The sequence below is a fragment of the Phoenix dactylifera genome, unplaced genomic scaffold, assembly GCF_009389715.1.
Source record: "Phoenix dactylifera cultivar Barhee BC4 unplaced genomic scaffold, palm_55x_up_171113_PBpolish2nd_filt_p 000802F, whole genome shotgun sequence".
NCBI classification, from domain to species: domain Eukaryota; kingdom Viridiplantae; phylum Streptophyta; class Magnoliopsida; order Arecales; family Arecaceae; genus Phoenix; species Phoenix dactylifera.
In genome coordinates, this window is record NW_024068169.1 from 17,890 (window position 1) to 41,942 (window position 24,053).

The 24,053-nt window shown below is 43.0% G+C and overlaps 1 protein-coding gene across 1 annotated transcript in view; it reads right to left on the reverse strand.

The window, feature by feature from the left end:
• Positions 1–24,053, reverse strand: part of LOC120103811 (kinesin-like protein KIN-14L) — an 81,574-nt gene that overhangs the window by 17,500 nt on the left and 40,021 nt on the right. The window contains 10 exon segments of the mRNA XM_039120425.1: positions 11,803–12,019; positions 12,113–12,168; positions 13,416–13,487; positions 13,900–13,922; positions 13,925–14,087; positions 17,345–17,491; positions 21,260–21,294; positions 21,297–21,432; positions 21,554–21,667; positions 21,669–21,706. Of these exon segments, the coding sequence (XP_038976353.1) occupies positions 11,803–12,019; positions 12,113–12,168; positions 13,416–13,487; positions 13,900–13,922; positions 13,925–14,087; positions 17,345–17,491; positions 21,260–21,294; positions 21,297–21,432; positions 21,554–21,667; positions 21,669–21,706 (1,001 nt within the window).

A 24,053-nucleotide genomic window follows, 5' to 3' on the forward strand; every position in this document is an offset into this window, starting at 1 on the left:
CCGACGCCGAGGAAGCGACCGCCCACCGGAGCAAGGAGGCCGCTGAGATCCCTCCAAAGCTCGGGAAGAAAAGGCGAAAAGAGGCACCCCAGAGGAGGAGCCCGACGCCCCAGCGTCGGCGCAGAAGCCCGTCGCCGACGAGGAACCACGGTGCCCCACGCCCTCATTCTCTGTCCCGACGTTTCAACCGGTACACTCCTCTCCTGACTCCCCGGGCCCAGATCCTCATGGAGATCAAGGGGCGGGAGAACCTCCCGGTCCCGAGACAGATGAAGAAGATCCCTGGGAGGAGGCCCTCTCGGGCATACTGTGAGTACCACCGGGACCACGGCCACGACACCGAGATCGAGGCTCTCATCCGCCGAGGGCGTCTCGGTCGATATGTGAACGACCGACGTCCCCCCGCAGACCCGCGTCCGGCCGACCCGGCCCCTCAGGAGCCTCGGGAGCAGAATCGACCCGTCGCGGGCGTGATCCACACCATCACTGGGGGCTACCCCCGACCCGAAAGGAATGCAGGGGGCTCGACTGAGGCGTCCGGAGCAACAGTCGTCGCTAAGAGGCAGAGGGTCGGAAATGTAATCACTTTTTGTGATGAAGATGTAAAGGGGGTTCAGACCCCCCACGATGACGCCATGGTGATCTCCCTCACTATGGCGAACTATGATGTAAGGCGCGTTCTTGTGGATAGTGGAAGCTCAGCTGATATTTTGTTTTACGAGGCCTTCCAAAAGATGAGCTTGTCCCGACAATTGTTGCACAAAATATCCACCCCCCTCATAGGATTCACTGGAGACGCTATCTCGGCCGAAGGTGTCGTTGAGCTGCCTGTGACTGCGGGTGTTGCACCCGCAGAAGCCACGGTGCAGCTCGGGTTCTTGGTCGTCCGTATTCCCTCGGCCTACAACGCTATCCTCGGACGACCCGGGCTGAACGCCCTTCGCGCGGTGGTCTCTACGTACCACTTGCTCATGCGGTTCCCCACGGCGGTCGGGATTGGAGAGGTCCGAGGTGACCAACCGACCGCAAGGCAATGTTTCCTAGCAACTCTCAAAGGGAAGAAGCCCGTAGAAGCCTTAAGCATCGAGTCCCTCGACGCCAGAGACGAGGTGGCCTTGCGGCACGGGGAGCCGGCCGAGGGTATGATCGAAGTTCCCCTCGAGGAAGGTCACCCGGACAGGACGATCCAGGTCGGCGCCAATCTCGACCCGGGAGCTCGGGCCCGGTTGGTGGAATTCCTCCGAGCCAATGTCGATGTGTTTGCCTGGTCGGCGGCCGATGTACCTGGGATCGACTCGGAGGTCATTTCTCACGCCCTCAACGTCGACCCGACCCACCGACCGGTAAAACAGAAGAAGAGACACTGTGCCCCGGATCGGATCCGAGTGGTCGATCAGGAGGTAGACAAGCTCTTGGAGGCAGGATTCATAAGGGAGGTCAGCTACCCCGAATGGCTGGCAAACGTCGTACTTGTCCGGAAGGCGAGCGGAAAGTGGAGGATGTGCGTCGACTACACCGACCTGAACAAGGCATGCCCCAAGGATAGCTTTCCGCTTCCGCGGATAGACCAACTGGTCGACGCGACTTCCGGATATCAGCTGCTGTCTTTCATGGACGCCTTCTCCGGCTACAACCAGATAATGATGGCTCCACAGGACGAGGAGAAAACTGCTTTTATAACAGACCGGGGGCTGTACTGTTACAAGGTAATGCCCTTCGGTCTGAAGAATGCTGGCGCCACTTACCAGCGCCTCGTCAACAAAATCTTCAAAGAGCAAATCGGCCGGAACATGGAGGTGTACGTGGACGATATGCTGGTGAAGAGCCGCCATGCAGACCAGCACATCGCAGATCTGGAGGAGACTTTCGCCACCCTGCGGAAGTTTCGCATGAAGCTGAACCCAGCGAAGTGCGCCTTTGGCGCTTCGGCCGGGAGGTTCCTCGGTTTCATTGTCAACCAGCGGGGGATCGAAGCAACCCGGACAAAATCAAGGCCATCCAAGATATGTCCCCTCCGACCAAAGTGAAGGAGGTTCAGGAGCTCGCTGGGAGGGTCGCCGCGCTCGGACGATTTGTGGCAAAGTCGGCCGAACGCTGCCAACCTTTTTTCAAGATGTTGAAACGCCCGAAAGATTTCCTCTGGACGGCCGAATGTCAAGCAGCATTCGACCAGCTCAAAGAATACTTGGCGTCTCCTCCCCTGCTGTCCAAGCCGCAAGGAGGGGAGATGCTCTACCTCTATCTGGCGGTCTCCCCAACCGCAGTCAGTGCGGTACTGGTTCGAGAAGAGGCAAAGCTCCAGAAGCCTGTGTACTACATCAGCCGGGTCCTACGGGATGCCGAGACGCGGTATACGAAGGCTGAAAAGATCGCCTTCGCGCTGCTGACCGCGACCAGGAGGCTTCGCCCCTATTTCCAGGCCCATTCTGTCACCATCTTAACCGATCAACCACTACGGCAGATCCTCAGCAATCCTGAGAATGCGGGACGGCTGGTGAAGTGGGCAATAGAACTTGGTGAGTTCGACATCCGCTACCAGCCTCGACCCGCCATCAAGGCCCAGGTGCTCGCAGACTTCCTCGCTGAGTGCACGATGCAGGAGGTGGAACCTAGACCGCCGGAAATGCCCAGCCTCGACCTCCCGATCTAGACGCTTCACATCGATGGATCGTCGAACCCAGAAGGTGGAGAGGCCGGGCTGGTCCTTACCAGTCCTGATGGAGTGATAGCCGAGTATGCCTTGAGGTTCGGATTTCCGGTGACCAACAACGAGGCGGAGTACGAGGCCCTAGTCACGGGACTCAAACTCACCAAGGAGCTCGGCATCCGGCGCCTGAAGGTCTTCACCGACTCCCAGCTGGTGGTTGGGCAGGTCCGTGGGGAGTTCGAGGCCCGGAACCCGACCATGCAGAATTACGTCCGGAAGGTGCAAGCACTCATTCCCGACCTCGGCAGTGTCGACATCCAGCAGGTCCCAAGAAGTGAAAATGCCAGGGCCGACAGGTTGTCCCGCTTAGTGGGCGCGGACGCGCACAACTTGTCGAGGGCGATCTACCTGGAGACCCTGGATGCCCCGAGCATCGGCGAGGCTGGAGCTGTGATGGCGATGGATCCGGAGCCGTCTTGGATGGACCCGCTCGTCGCCTACCTCGCCGAAGGGATCCTCCCTGAAGACGAAGATCAAGCTCGGCGACTTGTCAAGAAGTCCGCCCACTACGTACTCCATGAAGGGAGGCTGTATCGGACCTCGTTCACCGCCCCCCTCTTAAGATGCCTCCGCCCCTCGGAAGCGGCCTACGTTCTCGGCGAAGTCCACGAAGGCGTTTGCGGATCACACTTGGGGGCTAGGTCCTTGGCGCACAAGATCATGAGGCAAGGCTATTATTGGCCTACCTTGTTGGAGGACTCAAAGGATCATGTACGGAAATGCGACGCATGCCAGCGCCACGCCAACGTCCAGAGAGTCCCTTCTGTCCCCTTGGCACCAATCACTGCACCCTGGCCCTTCGCCCAGTGGGGAATGGATATCCTCGGACCATTCCCCGTCGCTTCAGCTCAGCGGAAATTTTTGATTGTTGCAATCGACTACTTCACCAAGTGGGTGGAGGCAGAGCCGCTGGCCACTATCACGGAGGCGCAAGTCCGGAAGTTCGTGAAAAAGAACATCATCGTCCGATTTGGGGTACCTCGGGTCCTCATCTCGGATAATGGTCGACAATTCGACAACAAGCATTTCCGTGACTTCTGCGAGGAGTTCGGGATCGAGCATCGGTTCACATCTGTGTCGCATCCCCAAACCAATGGCGAGGCCGAGGTCACGAATCGGACAATCCTCCAAGGAATCAAAGTGCGAATCGGTCGGACGGGGCAAGCTTGGGTCGAAGAGCTCGAGAATGTCCTTTGGGCGTATCGGACCACGCATCGGACCCCTACCGGGGAGACGCCTTTCAGCCTAACCTATGGCACGGAAGCCGTTGTCCCCGTGGAGCTCGGACTCCCCTCACCTCGGGTGGCCGCGCACCGACCCGAGGCCAATTCGGAGCAACTCCGAGGGAACCTGGATCTCTTGGAAGAAGCGAGGAAAATGGCGCAGGTTCGGATGGCGATGTATCAACGGAGGGTGGCCCGATATTACGACTCCAAGGTCCGACCGAAGCTTTTCAGAATCGGAGATCTGGTGCTAAGGCGAGCTAAAGCATCTCAACCTGCGGAAGGTGGGAAGCTAGCGCCAAATTGGGAAGGCCCGTATAGGGTTCGCTGGGTAAACCGACCTGGCTCCTACCAGTTGGAGGCCCTAGATGGTCGAGAAATTCCAAGGAGCTGGAATTCCGCTAACCTGCGGATGTATTACCAGTAGAACGACAATGCCAGAAAGATAGTTCAAAAATGTACAACACTTTTCATTTCAATAATTTCTGGTTACAATGGCGTGCTCGTATGATTACAAGGAATTCCCAGAGGGGAATTAGGGTGTAAAGAAAGTAAAGAAGAGGTGGAGACTCCGAGGGGCTGAAGATCTGGGATCCCGAAACCTCCATCTGAAGCGGCTGCAATCCCGCCGGAAGTGGGTGCTTCCAACCGGAGGCGCCATCGGCGTCTCACGAAAAAGACAAGGAGCCGCCGCAGACGAAGCTCCCGCTGCCTCCAGGGGAACGCCACCTCCAAGGGATATTCCGGTCCTCCCCAGTGTTAGGGGAGAGAAGGAATCCAAGGGAGAAGAGCATATGGAGGCGCGGTCCCGGATCAGGCGCCTGGTGCGGAGCTCAATCGGGAGGCCGAACTTCAAGGAGGGGAGACGTGATCCCGGATGAAACGCCTAGAGCGGAGTTCCGCCGGGGAGAACCTCCTTGTTGATCCCAGATGAAACGGCTAGTTGGCGGAAGTCGTGAAGGGCGCGCCTCCCGTTCCTCCAGCAGGGGTCTCTCAGCCACGCGCCGGAGAGGTCCACGATCCATGGCAACCTGAACAACTCCGGCTTGGCAGGCTCCACCGTACCTGCACCTATATTTATAGCCGAACTGTGGCCCCCCGGTCGTCCTGATGCGGGTGGCTCCAATAAATGCGGGCGCATCGAATCCGGAGCCGTTCCAGCTCTCGAGGCGTATCTTCCCGCGATTTCCTAAGCGTCATTCTCCTTAGTCGCATTCTTTGTGCAGGACACTCCGGGTGGCGTGTACCCCTAGGTCCATGTATCTCCGCTCGCGCCCAGGCCGCATCCGCCTCGAAGAACGCGCGTATCGCGGCCGCTTAACTGACACTCCTTGCAAGCAGCAACAGGCGATCCGATTTCCCAGGTAACGCCTCAATTAGCATTTAATGCCCTTCTGGTGTTCCCCAGGCGATGCTTGGAGAGGAGGAGAAACACGATCGCAGCTTGTCACGGAGAAACCCCGTCGAGCGGCAAGCGACAGGCGCGCGACCAACGAGCGGAATTTTTCGAGGCTCGGCCCTCGGATGCCAGGCTAACCCGATGATCATCCCGGGAGCAGACTAGCCTGAAGCCCCGACCGGTCGCCTCGGCTTGCGCCAGCCTTGGCCGACCAACGAGCGGAATTTCCCGAGGCTCGGCCCTCGGATGCCAGGCTAACCCGATGATCATCCCGGGAGCAGACTAGCCTGAAGCCCCGACCGGTCGCCTCGGCTTGCGCCAGCCTTGGCCGACCAACGAGCGGAATTTCCCGAGGCTCGGCCCTCGGATGCCAGGCTAACCCGATGATCATCCCGGGAGCAGACTAGCCTGAAGCCCCGACCGGTCGCCTCGGCTTGCGCCAGCCTTGGCCGACCAACGAGCGGAATTTCCCGAGGCTCGGCCCTCGGATGCCAGGCTAACCCGATGATCATCCCGGGAGCAGACTAGCCTGAAGCCCCGACCGGTCGCCTCGGCTTGCGCCAGCCTTGGCCGACCAACGAGCGGAATTTTCCGAGGCTCGGCCCTCGGATGCCAGGCTAACCCGATGATCATCCCGGGAGCAGACTAGCCTGAAGCCCCGACCGGTCGCCTCGGCTTGCGCCAGCCTTGGCCGACCAACGAGCGGAATTTCCCGAGGCTTGACAACCCTCGGATGCCAGGCTAACCCGATGATCATCCCGGGAGCAGACTAGCCTGAAGCCCCGACCGGTCGCCTCGGCTTGCGCCAGCCTTGGCCGACCAACGAGCGGAATTTTCCGAGGCTCGGCCCTCGGATGCCAGGCTAACCCGATGATCATCCCGGGAGCAGACTAGCCTGAAGCCCCGACCGGTCGCCTCGGCTTGCGCCAGCCTTGGCCGACCAACGAGCGGAATTTCCTGAGGCCTAGCCCTCGGAAGAATTTTCTGAGGCCTAGCCCTCGGATGCCTGGCCTAGCGCCGGAAGAATTTCCTGAGGCCTAGCCCTCGGATGCCTGGCCTAGCGCCGGAAGAATTTCCTGAGGCCTAGCCCTCGGATGCCTGGCCTAGCGCCGGAAGAATTTCCTGAGGCCTAACCCTCGGATGCCTGGCCTAGCGCCGGAAGAACTTCAAGAGTCAGGAGTCGGCGAGATGCTACCAAGAGTTAAAAAGAAAAAAGACGAAAGCGAGATGAAGAAACATTCAACTTGCATTAACTTTCGTTGTTTCAGGGCCGAGACCCATACAACTTGGCAAAACGCCGACATACAAAGAAAAGGACAACGGAGGGTACAGAAGGTCAGCGACAACCGCCATACGCCATAAAGAAGGCGGGGAGCTCGAAGCGCGCGCGCCTCTCCGAGGGATGGCAACAATCTCGAAGCATCACTTCCTTCACCCGTTCCCCTTCTGGTTCCAGGCTCGGAAGTGGGGGGCTACTGTTACAGGGGAACTCAGCCACCATGCCCCACGTGACCGGCACGCGCGCCCTAGAAGATTACAGCTGCCCCCTTGATCCAGCAATCCGACCCCGAGTCGGCAATCTCTCGACAACGACAGGCTGTTCCCCTGAAGCACGCCGCGACCCTCTGCTCCACTACTCCCTGCAACGATCGTATCCGGCGCTGCTCCACGATCTCCTGTAACAGCCGTACAAAGCGGAGCTCCACTACGCCCTGTCATAGCCGTACCCAGCGCTACCCCACGACGCCCTGTAACGGCCATGTCAGTGGCAACTCCATCGTGCCACACGATGACCAACCCCCCAGAAGGACCCCCCAGCCTGGTATATATGCGGCTGGGGAGAGAAGGGGGGAGGTAAGCAAGAACTTCCAGTGCATTCTCTTACTTGCTACAGTTATCTCTCCTTCTCCTCCAATCTCCTCTGACTTGATCGTCGGAGGGCCCCCACTACCCCAGTGGTGGTGCGAGGCTTGCTTGCAGGTTTACCGGTGGAAGGTGGAGCGCAATCAACACCAACCAAGGCAACTCAAACGGAACCCCGTTCACACCGCTGTGCCAATCGTTCTCGGTTTGGACCACCAGCAACAAAAACCAAAATTAATTCTCTGATTTTTATTCCTTTATATAGAGTAAGTGGTTGGAAAAATAAGAACTCTTACGAACCAGAATTTTAGGACTCTAACTAAATATGGACTCTTCAAATCAATCATTTGACAAAATCAACCAACGAAATCAACTAACGAAACTAACTGACGAAATCAACTAACGAAATCAATTGACGAAATCAACTGACGAAACCCACTAAACCAACTAAGACTCCCAAATAACTAGGACTCTTTAAAGACACATGCACTGAGAGTGCAAATCAGCTAGGACTCTTTCCAAACGACACATGGACTCAATGAACAAAACTTCAAATAATCTAGAACTCATGACGAATGGAAAAGAGTCCAAATCAACTAAGACTCTTTCCCAAACGCCACATGGACCAAATAGACAACTCCTAATCACTTAAGGACTCCTCAACGCCATGGACTCAATGTGATTTCATTGCGTTGGGACCCAAATGCCAATTGACTCAACATAACCAAACTAAAAAACTCAATCTCCATATGACTCAAACACGCCCAAACAAACAAAAAGGACTCAATGTAATTGGGCGTTGAAACATTCGAACCCAATGTAATTATGTACTGAAAATCTTGGACCCACTGTTATTCAGGCACACCCAAGCAAGGATCCAAACCCGACATACATCCATCATGACTTGGGCTTGTGCTCTTGCATCACAAAGCATGTCACAAGAGTGAGGCGAGGGGGAGATTATCTACAGCGAGAGGGATGCCTCGCAAGCCAGGTTTTGAGCCAGATTTAGTTGGGTCGAGGCAAGGTCTGCTAGCAAGGCAAATTCCATAGGCCCAAGCCTGATCTAGCCCAGCCTTGACACTTCAAGCCTAAAAATTGGAATCAAGTTGGCCCGAGAAAAAAAAAAGAGCCCCAGCCTGACCCAACCCTACCAAAATCAGTTGGTTGTAGTTAGGCTTGCCCGACCCAACCCAATTGGGCCCAACAAGACTAGACCAAACCAGACAATAAGGGCAAGGGAGAGAGGAGGATAAAGGGGTTCCTGCCACCGACCAAGGAGCCGGGTTCTAGCTAACAACCATAAGACAAGAAAGAGACATAAAGGAAGGGGTTCCCTCAAAGGCTGGGGATGAGAGAGAGAAATGGGACGGATAAGATCTAATGGGCAGCCCAAGGAGAATAGAGAGGGGAGGAAGAGGAGGTTCTGTCTGACAACCAAGGGACTAGAGATAGAAAGCAAGAGGAGGATGTCAAAAATGTTGATAGACCAAGGAGCGACAAAAATTAGCGGAGCAGGTGGTGGGGTTGGGAAAAGGAGCATTAGAAACGAAAGAGACCGATTAGGGTTTCTCCTATCCTCTTTACTTTTTCCATTTCAAACTTTGAAACATAATATATAAATTAGATAAGTATAACTTCAAAAATACATATGAAATATTTGCAAAACTATTAGGATGGATTGGGTAAGGCTAAAATCGGAGCAAGCCCGAGCCCAGCCCAATTGTAAATCAAACCCAAAATTTTAGGCTTGGCCCAACCCATCATGCTGAAAACCCGACCAGACATACCAAAAATTTGGGCCGAGCAAGCCAAGTTATTTTCCACAAGTCTAGAGCTGTTGCATTTCACCACTTTATATTTGGATTCCTTTTGACACCCATTTACTTTTCCCCCGTGCGTTACGCTTGGCTGGTGTAAACTATCATAAAAAACGACGCAGTTGCTTTGCATTAAAGATCTCCTTTAATGTCTTTTGAAGATGCATATACAAGTTCTTGAGGTCAATTTAACCTTTCGCTCATGATGCCATAGTATGCAATTTTAGTATGGTCATACTACACAATTTTTCTAATCTGATCCATTTCTCAAATTGTCGGTCAACATTGCTATGAATTAAAATAATGATCTGTATCTTGCTTGAGAACTTCTTTATGGAAGGGAAAGAAAGATGGCTTATAAACAGTTGTGGCAAGAAGAATGGTTTAGATGGGCCTCCACACTCTATCCTTAACACACTAGGAGATTATGATACATGAAATTATAACCAATCATATTAATGCATTCGCATTAAGAATATAGATATGGAGGAATCATGACATGATCAGGCATGATACTGCAAGATGCTTGTAAAGAATACATAGGCCAACTATAAAAGGTAATTACATACAAACTCACTCAAAGGAATGTCAGATAAAATAGAGACAACTTGTTGAACACATTGTATTATGATGCTTATAGTTTATATGCTACTGTAAACTACAGCATCAACCCTTTCTATACAGCAATTTTTTCCATAGCACTTTGAGATTGACTTGCAAATTAATTTCCCAACACAGATATTCAACTAAGGTATCTTGTCACTCTTTCTACTTTTGCATTTCACCAATTTAAGTTTATATTACTTATAACACAAACTCCATTATTTCTACTTGTATGATGCATTTTCAACCACGAGTCTATGGGATCAAATTTTCCAAATAGACCAGGTTTAGAGCTCTTGAACATTGCTAGATAGTCTGAGAAGCTAATTTGTGACTTCCCTGCTAGAGTGATCGTCTTGAGTGGATGAGTCAAAGTCAACGCAGCATGATTAAGATTACATGACACAATTTTGAAAGTTTTCATATTACTTGCACCAACTCAAGCCTTATAGAATGCAAAACTTGTTAGATCGCTCATATATCCAATTACTAGAAATAATGTTCTTTATATCTTAACGGACATGTTTCATCTTAAGTATCTAAATTTTCTTAATCCTTCAAGAACAATGACTTTTAACTGTTATGTACATTGTTATGATTAGCTTATCCCAATCCTTTCTCACAATTTCTGTCCATGAATTTCAAGTGCTCTCCTTAGCCCTTCAATAAAAATTTGAGCTCCTCGACATACTGTGGACTTCTCAAATCTTCAATGCACATTTTCGCATCTCATTTGGTTTCAACAAATATCATCAATTCTTTCACATCCAACTGTTGGCCTAACCAAACATCAACTTTAGCATTATCATTTGCACGCCCTAGCTTATCATCTACAGTTTCAAGTCCATTGTCTTCCAAAAATCTCCTTCATAAACTTGAATTAATATTTATTCTTGTTTCAGATGCATCAGTGAGCATAATATTATCCATTAATAACATATCCCACAGTACCTCCTCTTGAGCATCAGTAGTAAACTCATATATGAGTACGGTGATGGATAACAACCAAAGGCTAACTCCTTCTGCAAACACTATGTTTGAAAATTAGCATGTCTCACCAAATCTAGTTTCAAAAATTTCCCATAGCTCCTTCATGCATGTTCTTTGCAATTTAGATGTTCTCTTAGAATGCTCTTCCTTTAAACCCACTAAATTACCTCTCACAGTACTCCCATCAGATATTTGCTCCATGTAGACAATATTATAGTGTTCTTCTTCTCTTTGGATCTTTTCATCAACTAAGCTAGCAAGAAATCAGGCATCCACGGTTAAACTTCATGATGTAGAAGAAAAATTGATTCTTTGATCTTCTTGTCAAGTATTCTGTGATTTTCTTCCAATTAGAAGGGCATGATGCAGCTAAGAGTAAAGAAGGAGATTATTAGTTAGAAAACAAAAGGAGTATAGAAAAGAAAGAAAATTAAAAAAAGGAAAACACAAAATCTCTATTATAACTTATAATCAAGGGACATTTGTTGTTTTGCCAAAGTTCTCCTGAAATACTGCTTTTTGGAAGAGTGTCGATTATCAGAATCCAAACATTCTAATATGACTCATTTTTATATGCTCATAATGTTGATAGACATAGTTGAGTTTGTTTAATTACATTTATAAGTTATCAGTTAACTGGCTAAAAACTTAAGCAAGCGAGGACAGTGTGAGTTTCAAAGATGTCAGAAGTAAGATTTCAGGATTGTTATATTAAATAGACAAGAAGTCATAATGGAAGTGTCAAGAACTCAAGATATTGTACAAACGTATATAACATCTAATTGAGAATAGCAAATTCATTCTTAAAATCTTCTGCAATATAATCTCACAATCATCCAGCATATTTCAGTCCAAGTTAGGACCTTATATCTTACTTTCCCTGCAGAGCAGTTCCTAAATAAATAGCAATAATGTCAGACCGTCCCTGAGAGAATATCTTGTTCTTCAAACCAGTTATTAGACTTATATTCTCCACTTCTTCATCTGGTTTCTTAACCAAAGCATTCTGAATAAATTTAAAACTAACAACTGTCAATTTTTCCCATTTACTTTTTTGTGGAGAAGACTTTAGTTGAAAGAGCCATATAAGTACACCTTAACCCAAATGCATGATGCAACATAAACAAGTAAATCAATACCACTCAACTAGCAAAAGTATTCTGACACACTAAATCAGTTTTTATCAGATCTGCATACCAGCATTAAAAGCTTGTTTGCCCCATCAGCAACAGCAGCAAAGCCCTCAAACTGATCTGGATCAAAATCCATCAGTGCAGCAGTTAGATATTCCCCAGCAGGAGTTGTCTTTGTTTTGTCATTGCCTGCTTTTACAAGAGCTCCTGTGCTTTCAGTTTTATCCAGGGCTGCTGGCAATGGAAGGACATCTACAGTGCGTCCTTTGCTCCTATCACTCCTGTCAATTTATAACAAGGCATACATCTCACTACCATGAAAAGTAGCTGACCATGACATTGAACTTACATCAATCTTCAGATACTTATTATACCTGCTTAAATCCTGCCCCTGTATGTTAACTGATTTTTTGGCAGATGGACTCGACACCTATAAGGCCAATAATCAGTATGAGAAGTTGAATTGTAAGATTTATTACAAAATTTTATATCTACTGAAAAGCATATAAGCATTTTTGACTATATCACCCTTGGTAGCAGGAACTTTCTACATAGGATAATGCACCAGCTTCAGAATCTTTTAGGAATCTCAAACCCGCACCCACACCTGCTCCTGATTATGGCAACTAAGGTTTAACCCAAAGCTAATAAAAGCCAGGTTGCAGATCACATCATCGAGGATTCCAAAGGCAAATAGAGCGCCTTGGTCAACTTTATAAAAAGGGCTATCTAAGCATTTAACTTATGGCTTCAATGACTATACAATGCCAAATCATTTAAGTGTTACCTACTTGCACATTAAGAGGCCAACCAATCCACAACCATTTAAGCATTAGCTGCTTAACTACTTAAGTGCCACTTTATCTGCTAAACCATTCAAATGATGATAAAAAAATAGATACGGAAGATTAGACAATCTATTATTTTATTTTACTTGTTATTAATATGATATTTTGGAAGTAATATTATATTATTTTAATTATTATTTATTTATTAATATTATGATAATGATATTTAAGAAATAATATCTCACAAACTAGCCAATATGACATAATTATTAGACTGTTCTTATGCTATTTAACCTTGCTTCTTTTCACGACAATCTATGATCCTTAATGTAATGTATGAGACTTGTGTATCCTGAGAATGAAAAGTGTTTTCTTTCCCTACATGCATGCATCCACTCTAGCCTCTTCTCACAAACTAGCCAATATGACATAATTATTACACTGTTCTTATGCTATTTAACCTTGCTTCTTTTCACGACAATCTATGATCCTTAATGTAATGTATGAGACTTGTGTATCCTGAGAATGAAAAGTGTTTTCTTTCCCCCCCTCCTCTGCCCTCCCCCCTTCTCTTTCCCCCCTTTAATCACTCATTGAAACCATGTACACCCCTCCTCCCCCCCCCCCTCCCCTTCTTTTTGTTTCCTCTGTCTTTATTTCTTTTTGATGAAATCTTATATATCCATATACAGAAATATTTTTAATGGATTCGTTTTTAAAAAATTAAATATAGGCATTTTAATCAAAAATTATTCTTTCATACATGTCCCTGTATTCAGTTTTTCCTTCTTATAGAGCAGTCACTTGCATAGGTGTACGAATCTGTCGCAATATTGCTCTCACCAGACAGCAACTAACATCATGATTTTCTTTTTCCCCCTTAAGGTACCTGTGGTGAGCCACTGAATGCTGACTTCTCCGTTAGTCTGTCAAACAGCTTCTCATTCTCCTGATGCAATTTCTGCATAAGAAACAAAATTGAGAATAAGATTCAAATAAAAAGGGAGACTAACTGAAAGAATGAAAGTGGATAAATAAATCACTAAGCAGCAATTGGGAGTGTGTGAATCGCATGTAAATAAATGAATAAATCCCGCAATACACTATCTTCTCGTGCCCAATTTTCTTCTCAAACATTATACTGGTTGATGGATCACAATCATCCATCTAATACTCCTCCCCCACCCCTAGATCAGCCACATGCATTGCACATGAGAAATGCTAATTATGGTCCTGAAATGTAAAGGTACAATAAAACTACCATTCATGCAAAACTAAATAAAGGAATTAACAGATCACGTATTAGAACAACATGATTATTATCAAAAATGTCATATGACTAATTGTTGTAATGTTCGAAGGTAATATCAGACCTCAATAAGCGCATCCCTCTTGAGAGTTCTTCCTCAAGTTTTTTGGTAACCAGTGAAGAATCAACACTGTCCTCCACTTTTGGAGTTGAAAGAACCCCTGCAGACCCAGAGTCGGACCCAGCAGTCGATCTAGCATCATTAGAGTGAAGGGCCTCATTAAGCTGGAACTCAATACCCTTAATTTTGGTCTACATTATAATGGAAAAAAAAAAGTGTGTTACTGCAAAATAATGTAAGTATATTTCCAAATTTGTTAAAGATTCATTATGCGTGCATCATTCCATTAATTCCAGGTAAAGGAACTTGAGGCATTTGATCAAAAAACACAATCAATATGCAGGCTAAAGAATTAACAGCAAACTTGACATATAAACATGCAAAAATGATGAGTACACAACAAACAACTTAATTTCGTAATAGCTGCTTATCACATACTATTATTGAATATCTCAGGATGATTCACTGTGCACTTTCCAACTTATGACTTTAATTTTGTAAATCAAAGTTATAATTGATAACATATTTGCATGATAAGAAGCTTCTGATGAATGACCAGATCATACTCGGAAATCCATAATTAGGCATTATTAGCAATTGTAAGTTTTTATATTGTAACTCCTATCAGTTTCTCTGGAATTACCAAATTTTATGTCATTCTGTGTGACTGAACCTACTCAATGCAAGACAAGAGGCAATTAGTTATAAATATTTTTGTTTGTGAGAACTGAGAAGGCAGGTAAGACTCAGATCTCAAAACCAGAGAAAAATAAGACCAAATTCAACAAATCCACATAAAAGGTCAAAAAAAGGGTTTACTTTTGGCACTACAAGCATAACAAAGCACCATTAAAAACTACAATGTTCGATTTAGCTTTCAAAAATTGGTCACTTGGCACTTCTTTTGTAGGCAAAGGAAAATTGCACTCTCCTGAAAAATAGAAATAAAAAAAAACCTGCATCCCCCGAAATGAGGTCCATAAAAGACCTCAGGAACTAAAAAGAATATCGGCACTCCGTAACAGCACCAACAGCCATACCAGCAAGCCAGTCAGCTGGTAGGATTCAAAGGATATTAAGGAGCAAAAGATGACAGAGGAAATCCCACCATTTCACCACATTTATCCAGTATATGATACTTCAGGAATCAACATCCAAACATTAGAAGTGCCATTTATTTGCTACTAGAAGGACTTTTGAATGCACAATGTGCGGTTGTTTCTACTTAATCTATAATTTTAGAATGCTACAACTAATGTTCGCCGAACCAATACTAGACTTGTACCAGTTGGCTACATGTATGGTATGGTATCAAATCGGTACCATACTGACATAATACACCATGGCGTATAGGTCAGCTGACCGGTACATCATTTTCTTTTTTTTATTTTCAATTCTTTTTTTTTCCACTCATAATTTTCTCAATAATTGTTGTCTGATTTGTAATTTTACCGTTGTTTTGATATCATTTTACCATGAAATGGAATTGAAGTACATAAATGGAGTACATATGTATAAGTAAATGATTTATAATTAAATATACATTTAACACAACAAATTGAGTGCTTTAATGTATTTAAAAGTACAACATAGTGTCAATATCCCTTGTAGACGTCGGGATCGCGTTTGTAGTCCAAGCTTGGCACGATAGACCAAGACTCGTAGAGCAATACCTCATACTCCTGCATCATTATCCTCCCATAATATATGCTTGTTGAATAGCTATCCTAAGAGAAGTAATCTATGCACCCCGGATAGGTACCCTATGAGGAGTCATCTGTCCAAAAACTAGCCCATATGAAGATCCAGCATCAAAATCGGATCCATAAGATGGTTGAGGCTATGAAAGATAGTCCCCACTTGAATACGATGAACCACATCCATATAGGTCATAGCCTGCTCTTCTATTTCTATTTTACGAAGGAACCAATTGTGCACTCCATGAAAAAGTGTAAAGGGCCGAAGCATGCTCAGATCACAGCTTGCCAAGAACTCATTATTTTGGGCATCACAGCCACTCCAAAAAGCAACTCCAATGAGCTCTCCACTTGTGATCCTTCTATAATTCATACTGAGTTAATGCTACTGTGACTCCTTTCAAATCTCTCACTGTACCTATGCATCTTTGCCTCATTTACATTCTTTATCTTTTTGGTACAACTCATTTACATCTTGATTGATCTTGTAGGGAAACTTCACTAAACTGAGCCTTATGTAATACATCAAATATAACTGGACTACATTTGAAAAGTTAAAGTTCTTGTATCCTTTCTTTGGCTTAAAAGGTGGCAATAGGATTAGGCAGGCCCCCAAACAACTCTCCTTCAAGCCAACAATCTGAAGACTCTTATATGCAATTGAACTGTCTAGCAAGCACTGGCATGGGGAGTTTAGTTTTGGACTACACAGCAAGAGATGTCAGAGCATTAGAGAGAACAGATGGGAAAGTTCCCGACCTCCCTTTGAATTTACAAATTACAAGTTTTACTTATTTGCAATTTGTTTAAAGCTGCTTATTTCACAACTTCAAGTATTTTGCCATTTTCAGATATACTATTTCATTGCCACAATTGGAGTAAAAATTTATCAATTTACTAGTTAACATGTTAATCCTTTTATCTAACAGATTTTTCTTATTAACCTAATCTCTATCTAATTTGGAGTCATCTTAACATTTTTATAAATTGTGATCTGCTTATCAAGATCTTTCAAATGGTCCACTTGTGTTCCTGCCTTCTAAGTCCTGTGCGTACAAACATGCCATGGTCACTTGTAAGTGGTCTTTCCCAATCTTTCCTTGATAGGAAAAAGAATTACATAAAGCACAAACAGGAATGACTAAAAACCAGCACATGTTAAAGTTCTCTCTCTAAATATGGCCAGCATTCGCAACGGAATATGTCAGGTACAAGCCAAGGAAAAATAAGAGAGAAATAAAAAACAGGAATTATTTTCCATTAAGTATGATGAACAAATAGTTAAGGAAAACATAAGCATGAAATAGAACTGCAACAGTTTTCTGTAGTGAAAGTTGAAATTTCCCCATTTTAGTTGCTTATAATCCAAGTAAGGATTAAAAGAATACCGGCAATTGTAACAGCAGCCCTCATTAAAGCTAACTGAATTTTTCTGAAAAATTAAGAAAACAACGGCAAAAATTTACAAAAACAGATCTTCCTTGTGGTTATGAAAAATAAAGCATAAAAGTTCAAGATATGTGAAATGGGAAGGTTATGCTTCAACTGTGAAATCATAATGTATCAACTAAATTCTTTGAAGGGAGGCTAAATTGAAATCATTCATAGATCTGCATAGAACTTATCAAGATACAAGCCAAACAGAATCTACAACTTTGTGCACTATGAAGGAATACACATTCCAGAGTATATGCATCCTGTTTTAATATAAATGCACCTTGTTTTAATATATTAAAGACAAGAAGCTTTACCTGCAGGGCCTGAATGGTTAAATCGCGTTCATGTATCTGCATTTTCTGCTCTTGCTCCAGTTGCAAAAGATGAGCAACTTGATTCCTAAGTTGAGTGTTCTGCTCTTTCTCGATTTTTTGTTTGTCCGCCAATAGTATATTTTCTGACTGCAATGAAATAAGAAGAAAAATGTTTCAGCCATTCCATCCATTCACTCACTGTGCATTATTAGTTATAAGAGTTGACCCATGCTATTCAACAACCATGGATATTTCCATCTCAATATCTTTTATTCTTATAGCACTTCCATGTGTCGTCATATTAATGTACAAAGACCACTTTGAAAAACCTATATCCCTGGAAACAACAGAAGACAATAGAATATGATTTTTAAAACCAATGAGCAAATTTTGTTATCATGCTTGTCTTATGTTTAAGGTCATAGCACAGATAAATTGCATTTATATCTTTGTTTAAAGTATATATTTTATTTTAAAGAAATAAGCATGTGCACATCATCATCAATCATGTTCAAAGCAAAATAAGCTTCAGGACATTAATTTCTTTTGGTGAACTCATATAAAGTGTTTATTTTATTTTTAATAAAATATCTACTCTATTCAAGATCAATCATGTTCCTAACAAATTAATTTTCAATTCAAAATAATAATAAATATTTTCCATCACAGGAAAGAAAAATGGTAAGAGGAAATGCACATGGCCAATATATTCATTCACAATATGCAAAGCTAATTAAAGGTAACTTAAACAATACAATTCTCATTACGACATTTGTAAATATTATGCTGGCAACTGACTATATTGTGACAACATATTCTCATTCTCTTTTTTTTTTTTGAAACCAAAAGACAACAATATCCCTAAATAAGGAAAAGTCAGATCTGCAAGCACTGGCAATATGGTATGAAAAAAAATATATACAAATGTTGTTACATGACCTACAAGGTTGTCACACTGCAGTATCTTCGCTAATTCATACATCAGCCCTAGATAATCATGACTATATTTAGGCTCCTTGGCATTGCTTTTGGAGGACCAAAAAGGCTTCTTGGAGGGTGATATTGAGGTGTTTGGTAAAATTTTTGAAACAACTTTCTAGCTCTCCAATAACTCAAAAAGGTCCTACCAGGGGCCAAAGTTCCAATTAGGAACCTCTAGGGAAAAGCTCTACTTGAGATGAGTTGGGAAGCTATTTTCTGGGGTTTCACTCGAAAGCCCTAAGTTCAAGACCGACAATAAATTTTTTTTACGAGATTAATTTAAATATTTTTATTGTGATAATCATTTAAGTTGGTGTATATTTATTGTCATAAAAATGCAATCAAGGATTTGAGTTTCAACATTATAATGATGATGAGGATCTACTCCCCTTCTGACTGTTTAGAGATTCATGTACCATGAGAAGAACAGAGTACGGAACAAAGTCAATATTTATGTTGCTATTAGAGTCAAGAACTATCCAATTTGCTATTATGGTATTCTTTATTACTCAAGTAATTACCCACAAAAAATAATTATATTACTTATTACATTATTTAGGTTAATATTAAAATAATTTATAAGTTACCCTAATACTATACAATAACAGTCTTTGACAATACAATATAACAGCAATATAATATAATATAATATTATTTTCAATATTATTATGTTATAATAATTAGATTATAATAATAATAATATATTATAATAATATATTATAATATGATAATATTATAAAATATTTTTATATTAAAAAAAATAAAAAATTTATTACTTATTATATTATTGTAGATTAAATATCAAAATTAAGAATACAATAATAGTTTTGATAGTACACATAGTTAGGCAATTAAAAGCACTACATAATGTCCTATATTAACATTTTCTTATGCCACAAACACTTTCTCAGTTTGGTTAGCCAACAAATATTAAAGTTCCACAATATTGCAAAAATATAGTTAGCAAATAACAAATGGCATTTTATTAAAAATTGTCCTAGCAAAAGCTCTACTATCCAAAGCTCTGCAGATAAAAGTTGTACTACCTTCAACAACACCAAATGAGACCTTAATCATTTACTGTGACACTAGAAATTCTTTACAATCACAAACATAAATTGCTACACAAGCCCTATCTCATCAATTTGAAAATGTCTTTAGAATGAGGTATGCTAAAAGTAGTCGCCGTTACAGAGCACCATCCAGAACAGGATGCCTTTCCAGACACCTAAGATTAGGCACCCACAACGTTCAGACCTGACTGTCCAAGATTTAATTTCAACAGTTGCCATTGTAAGAGAAAACTATCAATGGTATTTCTTACACATCCATGGAAAAATAGATTGTAAGGCACATGTTTAATCACTGAACTGGTATAATAATAACAAATCCCAACTCCAAATTTGAGATACTTCATTAGGTATTCCGACATTTCAATGCAGCAGAAAACTGGTCTTGTAACCACAAACACTTGAAATCAATTGCATACAACATAAAATATCAAAGTTTCAAAATATGGATTCAGATTGCTATAGCTTGTCATCATTCTCTTACATATAACATATCTCACAAGTGCATGTCTCATTCACTTGACAAATATTCTTATTGTATTACAAGTTACTATAGCTTTTTTTTCCTGTTGCAACGAGACAATTCCAGGATAAAATTTGTTTTGCTTTTAATATATCATAAATGTGACATTGAAGACCAATAACCTAATAATCTGATCCATGTCTGACCTGAATTCTTCAAGCTTGGTTCATTGCAAAATGGAACCTTATGACTTGCGAGTTATCTAGTAGGGTTTATATCACATTGATATCTAAAAGTGTCTAAATTATATATATATGTGCAATTTCAAACTTGATAGTCTGATAAATATATTCTATTTGCAGCAAACACCCACCCTGCTTGTGTCTCTTTATTGGCCTTGTTTTGTACAGAGACATATAATAGAAGGCAGTGTTGTGCATATGTCTCACTTCTCTCTTCTACCCGCTCAAGAGATAGGTCATGATATCATTACCCCTACACCATCCACCCCAACCCACAACATAAAAAAAGGGAAAATTCAAACGCATAATCCACCCCTGTCCACCAGCCAAAGCTCTCGAGATATCATAGGCCCACTGCCTCCAATGAACTTGTTGCCAACCCCCCCCCCCCCCCCAAAAAAAAAAAAAAAACAAAACCACCCATCACTGCCTCATCATCAACAATAGTAGCCCTCCATGTTTATTCCTCAAATGGGAATCTAAATGCAAACCCTAAACAATTCAGATACTATGAACCCTATTCAGATTCAAAGCTGGTTCAAATTAGATATGATTTGAATCTTATCACATATCAACTGCCCTAAATAAATAATTTTATAAGCATATGAGAAGAGAATAAAGATGATGTTTAAAATAGTAGAATCAGATGTCCACATCTGGTGTCTCTGGCTACCAGCTGACTGAATCAGTTCCAAACCATTGGCATCTCTCTGTGGAAGAAAGGCATCTATAAACACCTACTATCTGACCTCACAACATTGGTTTTATCCACCAGTACTTCACTTATATAAATTTTATGTTGCTATAAAGAAATGCTTAAAATTTTTAAACTTCAAAGGTTTAAACAACAAAACAAAATTAAAGGGAGCACACCCTTAACTTCATATCTAGGTCTCTGTCAAAGCTGCAAATTCTTCAACTCTGTCCCTCCATTTTCTGTGCAAGCATAAGTCGTGCATCGTTTCATATATATCATTTTGCATGATAATTACATGTTATGCACAAAAAATTTTAATGAACAATAAAAATGACAAGACCATTAGGTTGTGCTCCATCTGAATATCAACTAATCCTCCAAATTTACAGGAACTCATCATGCATACAAACTTTGGCATAATATCATGAACTAAAAACATATAGAAGAAAAAAATTGAAAGACCTTCAAATCTGTCTGAAGTGTAAAAGAAACTTTCAGGCTTTTTGAACTTCATTGAACAGCAGAATGCATTGGTCATTGCCACCTTTGAGAGCAAGCTTTAGTTCAATAACTTCATTCCTCAGATCATTAACTTCCTTTTCTTTCTCATACAGTTCTTTTCGAGAATCATTAGCCTATGAATCAATAAAAAATATAGAATTAAAAACTGGTTTACATTTTGAACAATGAAAGATCAAAGGATCAAATGAGGAAAATACGAAATTCTTCTGAACAATAGAAATGAGAAGAACTCACCACATCTTTCCATTTTTTAATCGTATCTCGATTTCCAAGGCTTAGTTCAGCATTTCTTGCTCTTGCTGAAAAATTAAGGGTGGACAATGTTTTAGACATATTTGAAGCATTTGGGACAAACATGGATGATCATCAAGGTCTTTGAGTTACCACCTGCCAAAGGAAAAGGAGTGGATGGCTTAGCATACCATGTGATAACTAGGGGAAAAAAAAAGACAAAGCATATGATATACAAATGAATATAGGCCAGACAGACAACGTTCATGCTCAAAACAAGAAGCTTATAGAACATTTGCTGGTGGGTCCCATTCTAAATAACAACTAAAAAAGCATAAAGTTGGGGACTTGCAGATTTTCATGCTTGAAGCCAAGAAGGCATTGTTAATTCTAAGAAATGAAATCTCAATCAATCTTTGAAGTATGTAATGGTTTGTTCAAGAACCAAGTCCCCTACAAATTTGGCATATTAGTAACATGAACACGAACAAAACCAAATAAAATTACTTGAAAAGTGTAATAAGCAATTCCTGTCATTTTGTCCTAAACTGATCAATAACTAGGATAAAACACGGTTCGGGTCGGTAAGTGATTCGCATCAACCCAAACCAAGCTGAACTAAGTGAAACCGGGTGTTCCACCCGGTTTAGAGCGGTTTGGCCCCTTAAAGGCCTCTTGTGCCTTTCTACCAAACCGATACCTAGGAGCATACTGGCCAACAACTAATTCGGTATGGTACAGGTCCATACCATGTTGATCCGACACCGTTTGGTGCTAGAGAGAGAGAGAGAGAGTGGGGGAGAGGGAGAATTTGAGGGAGAAGGGAGGGAGAAAGGCCCATGAAAAGGGGGAGAGGTAGAAACAAAGAGAGGAAGAGGGAGGGAGGGGGGTGAGAGAGAGAAGGGTGGTCGAAGAGGGTCGATAGCTGCCAAAGAGGGGGGAGAGGGAGTAGGGGGAGAGAGCCGGAGGGGAGAGAACTTACCTCATCGCGATGGTTGAGCTGAGGCGAAGCATGGGAAGGAATGAAAATTCCATGGAATCATTGTCAACAACGGCCGGCATCCAAATAGAGAGCGCAGTGGAGCTAGGGTTTCCAAAGGTCTTTGACCGGAGGCAAGCACGAGAAGGAATGAAGACTTCGTGGAATCTTCGAGAGAAGTTGTTAGGGGGGAGGGGATAGCTTTTAGGTCAAACCGGCCTGCATGGCTAAATCGTACCGCTGGATCCTATTCTGAACAATCAGGATACGACCCGTATGGATATCTTAAGTCTGAGAAATTGCATCTTTCCTTACAAGTGCTCTGCTCTTCTATCCTAAAAGAGGAGAGGCTACTTATACATGGGATTGTAATAAAGTTTCTAGAAGGCTTGTCTATTACCTCTTTACCTTATCTCTAAATACTCTGTTTCTCCCTTCCTCTTCTTTTTCCCCTTTCTAGTCTTTCCACTTACATTATCTTCTTCACACATTAATTTTGCATTGATCTACTAGGACATTAATTTTCCCCTTTCTAGTCTTTCCACTTACACATTAATTTTTCCCTAACTAGCAAAACCAGCCACTAGGACATTGCCCTCACTCTTATAAACCACCATACTACTAGCTCTCCTTGACTATAATTATTTTCTCTTCTTTTCCCCATCTAACTACCAATGTGTTTTAACACATAGTATGTATTAGCTAATATTTTCTGAAGATCTTTTGAATAATCTTCATCCATAAATTCCCTACAATCTTAAATTTGAAAGAATAGACAACTTTATGCTAGTCTTAACTCAATTTATTGACTGCTTTTCAGACAACCACAAAAAGACTTTTGAAAACACCCATAACTCCAATAAGATTTATTCATTCACAGCCCAAGGCCTCCTAATTAACCATTTGTGAATCCTAGTCTTGCATACCACAATATGACTCAATCTCATTATGGTATTTCAAATGCACTACAAAACATCAGTAAGCTTCTCAACACCTTTCTTAAAACTAAAGAGTTTACAAATTGCAAACATGGGGAAACAAAGGGAAGAAATGATGCAAGAGTGTTACCAATCTAAAGTCGTTGCAACTAACGAACAGAAAGATCAAAAGAGAAGAGGTGTAAAAAACTGCAAGCACAAATGGGCTTTCATCCAAATCAATCCTAATTGGCTTCATTGATTCTTCTTGACTGTTGGTTCAGACTTCAGATAATAGGGTCATAAGCAGTTAGAGCCCTGAAGAGTGTCAACTAAGGTCCCTCTCCACCTTCATTCCTTACCAAGAGAGGGGGGGCAGTAAAAGGGATCAAGTGGGAAAGAGATAAAGCAAATGAAGCAAGATGGCAGGGCTGCAGGGCAGCTGGTGACAGCAGTACATGGCAGCAGTATCTAGTTACCAGTTAATCAGATGCAAACAGTGAAAAGTGAAAAAATGCACACACGCAGCAGCTATTGTACTATCATAAGCAACAGAAGAGGCCACCGCTGCAGGCAACACAGTATATATGTCCATTATTGCTCCCAA